This window comes from Malurus melanocephalus, unplaced genomic scaffold, assembly GCF_030028575.1.
Source record: "Malurus melanocephalus ecotype Western Australia unplaced genomic scaffold, MMel_1.1 scaffold_838, whole genome shotgun sequence".
NCBI lineage: Eukaryota > Metazoa > Chordata > Aves > Passeriformes > Maluridae > Malurus > Malurus melanocephalus.
Genome location: NW_026624070.1, coordinates 41,794 through 44,081, shown reverse-complemented (window position 1 = coordinate 44,081; position 2,288 = coordinate 41,794). Strand labels below are relative to the sequence as shown.

General features: G+C 40.5%; 1 protein-coding gene across 1 annotated transcript in view; it reads left to right on the top strand.

Moving 5' to 3' along the window:
• TMEM248 (transmembrane protein 248) overlaps positions 1–1,727 on the top strand; it is a 19,133-nt gene extending 17,406 nt beyond the window's left edge. Inside the window, exons 6-7 of the mRNA XM_057385527.1 lie at positions 106–249; positions 1,030–1,727. Coding sequence (XP_057241510.1) covers positions 106–249; positions 1,030–1,050 — 165 coding nt within the window. The 3' untranslated portion in view covers positions 1,051–1,727. The remainder of the gene's footprint in view (positions 1–105; positions 250–1,029) is intronic.
• Positions 1,728–2,288: the final 561 nt, after the last annotated feature.

The following is a 2,288-nucleotide window of genomic DNA, read 5'->3' as shown; positions in this document are numbered from 1 at the left end:
GATAAAATTGATCAATTAATTCATTTCTGAGTCGATCTGATAATTACTGCTCTAATATCAAATTTCCAAGGCAGGGAATGTTTTTAATCTTCTTTTCCATTGCAGGATGATCGCTCTCTAATAAACCTGCACCTCATGCACACCAGTTACTTCCTGTTCGTGATGGTGATCACCATGTTCTGCTATGCAGTCATTAAAGGCAGGCCCAGCAAGCTGAGGCAAAGCAATACAGAATTCTGCTCGGAAAAGGTGAGTGTGTGGCAAGGAAATGTCAGCTCTGCTCAGAAAACAGAGCAAACTTCATTTTTGGGCACGGGACAGACGGGTTTTTCTGGTCTCTGGAGATGTGGATCTCATTGCCTTTCGAAGAGGCCTTGTGGACAGTGCAGGTGGGYGCTTTGGAGATCCTCAGAATTGCAATTACAACCCTAAAAATGACATTTCTGTCCTCCAGAAGTGAATTATTGCAGCTCACCAAGTGCAGGGCTGGGACACTTCTACCATAATTCTGCTGTTGCTTGAACTGTTTGGTGTGAAGCACTAAAGAGATGGCACCGARTAGTTTGATTTATCTTTTGTCATAACAGATGAAAACTTGGAGTAAAACACAAGACTTAATTCTAATTCTGTTCATCAGAGTTGAGTTAAAACCCAAGCTGTTGAARGAATCATTGTTCAAGACTCCCTCAGGGACCTGCAGTTTGCTTGAAGAATTAAACATGAATATCTTTATTGAGAAATAGGAAGCCAGGGTGACACCTTTTGATCTTAATGATATTTTCTGGTTTGGAATGTTTTTAATGAGGGGGTTTTTTGGGTGTTTTGGGATTTCTATTCTGTTGATTTTGCAAAGTACAACCCCCCCTCAGCCAATCTTTGATTTCCTTCCCAAGTCAGACTTTCTGAGCTGCTTTGAAAAGTCAAGGACAGCCCTSCCAGCTGCACAGAGATAAGTCATATCACTGTTACAGGATTAAAAATTCGCCTTTAATTAAATATTTTCTCTTTTTCTTTTGTTTTTTTTCCCAGGTTGCTTTGTCAGAAGCATAAARATCCCCCTCCTCTCCTTCTACCGAGAACGACCGACCCCAAACCATTGCCTGCTGAACCCAGCCTGGGTCTTAACACTCTGTGAATCCATTTCCCTTTGCAATGTTGGTTTATTCCAACCAAAGACATTTCAAAGTGCCTGTAATTGATTTGTACATATTTATAAAAGTTAATAATATTCCAGAGTAGGTCCGAGGAGATGCGCTCATCCYGTGGGATCCTCCAGCCCTTCCCTGGGGATTTTGGTGTTGCAGTGATGAGGCTCCCCAGAGGCAGAGCTGGGCAGGTGAAGATGCCTTTGCAATTGTCTCAAACAGAGYGACAGAAGTTTGGTTTGTTTTTTTTTTTGCCCAATCTGTACAGTGTGTTTGAACCAAGTATGCACCTTTGATATAATAACTGCATTTCCAAAGCCACCAAATTCACCACATGGATTCAATGTGTGTTTGCGTGGCCTAATACTTTATTCCGTTTGCTCCTTGCTTGCAAGAAAAGATATCAACATTTTAGATTTTTTTTTTCTTTTTGGAGGAAAAAAAAAGATACATATTCACCTTTTTAATAGTGCTGTATTTAGGACAAACTTGTGCTTTTATTCATAGTAAAAAAAATTAAGAAGTGAAGTCCCATTTTAAACTGTTACTTACTGAAAAGAACTGTTTGATTTTTTTGGTTTTGTTGGTTGTTTTTTTTTTTTTTTTTTTTTTGTTTTTTTTTTTTTTTTTTTTTTTTTTTTTTTTTTTTTTTTTTTTATTTGGCTTGCTGAATGCCAGAGAACCAGTCAGCACAGAGACTTATCTGGAAAACTTTTCCACTTGGCCTCCCATCCCCAGCCCTCCAGCCAGGATTGTGTGTCTCTGCTGCAGAGCAGCTTTCTGTAAACCTTTTTTTTCCTTTCCTTTTTTTTTTCCTTTCTAGAAAGTGAAACTTAATAAAAAGATGTATTGTATTCACAGTCTGCTGGGGCTCTGCACGGCCTTGGGCAAGTGCAAATAGTGAAAGGAAAAGAAGCACCAGAGGCTGTGACAGAGCTGCACTTGGGGACAGCTCTGAAGGGCAGCTGACAATGGCACTGCTGAACTCTGTGCTGTTGCCATTTCGTGCTGTCCATTCAGGGGAAAATGGCCAGAGGAGTAGGGTTCTTGTGAGGAAAATCAAAGAACCCACCCATGCAGCCCTTTCTGTTCTCCATGGCCATTCCTCAGTCAGAGATTTGATTCCGTGCGTTTCTCCCTTTC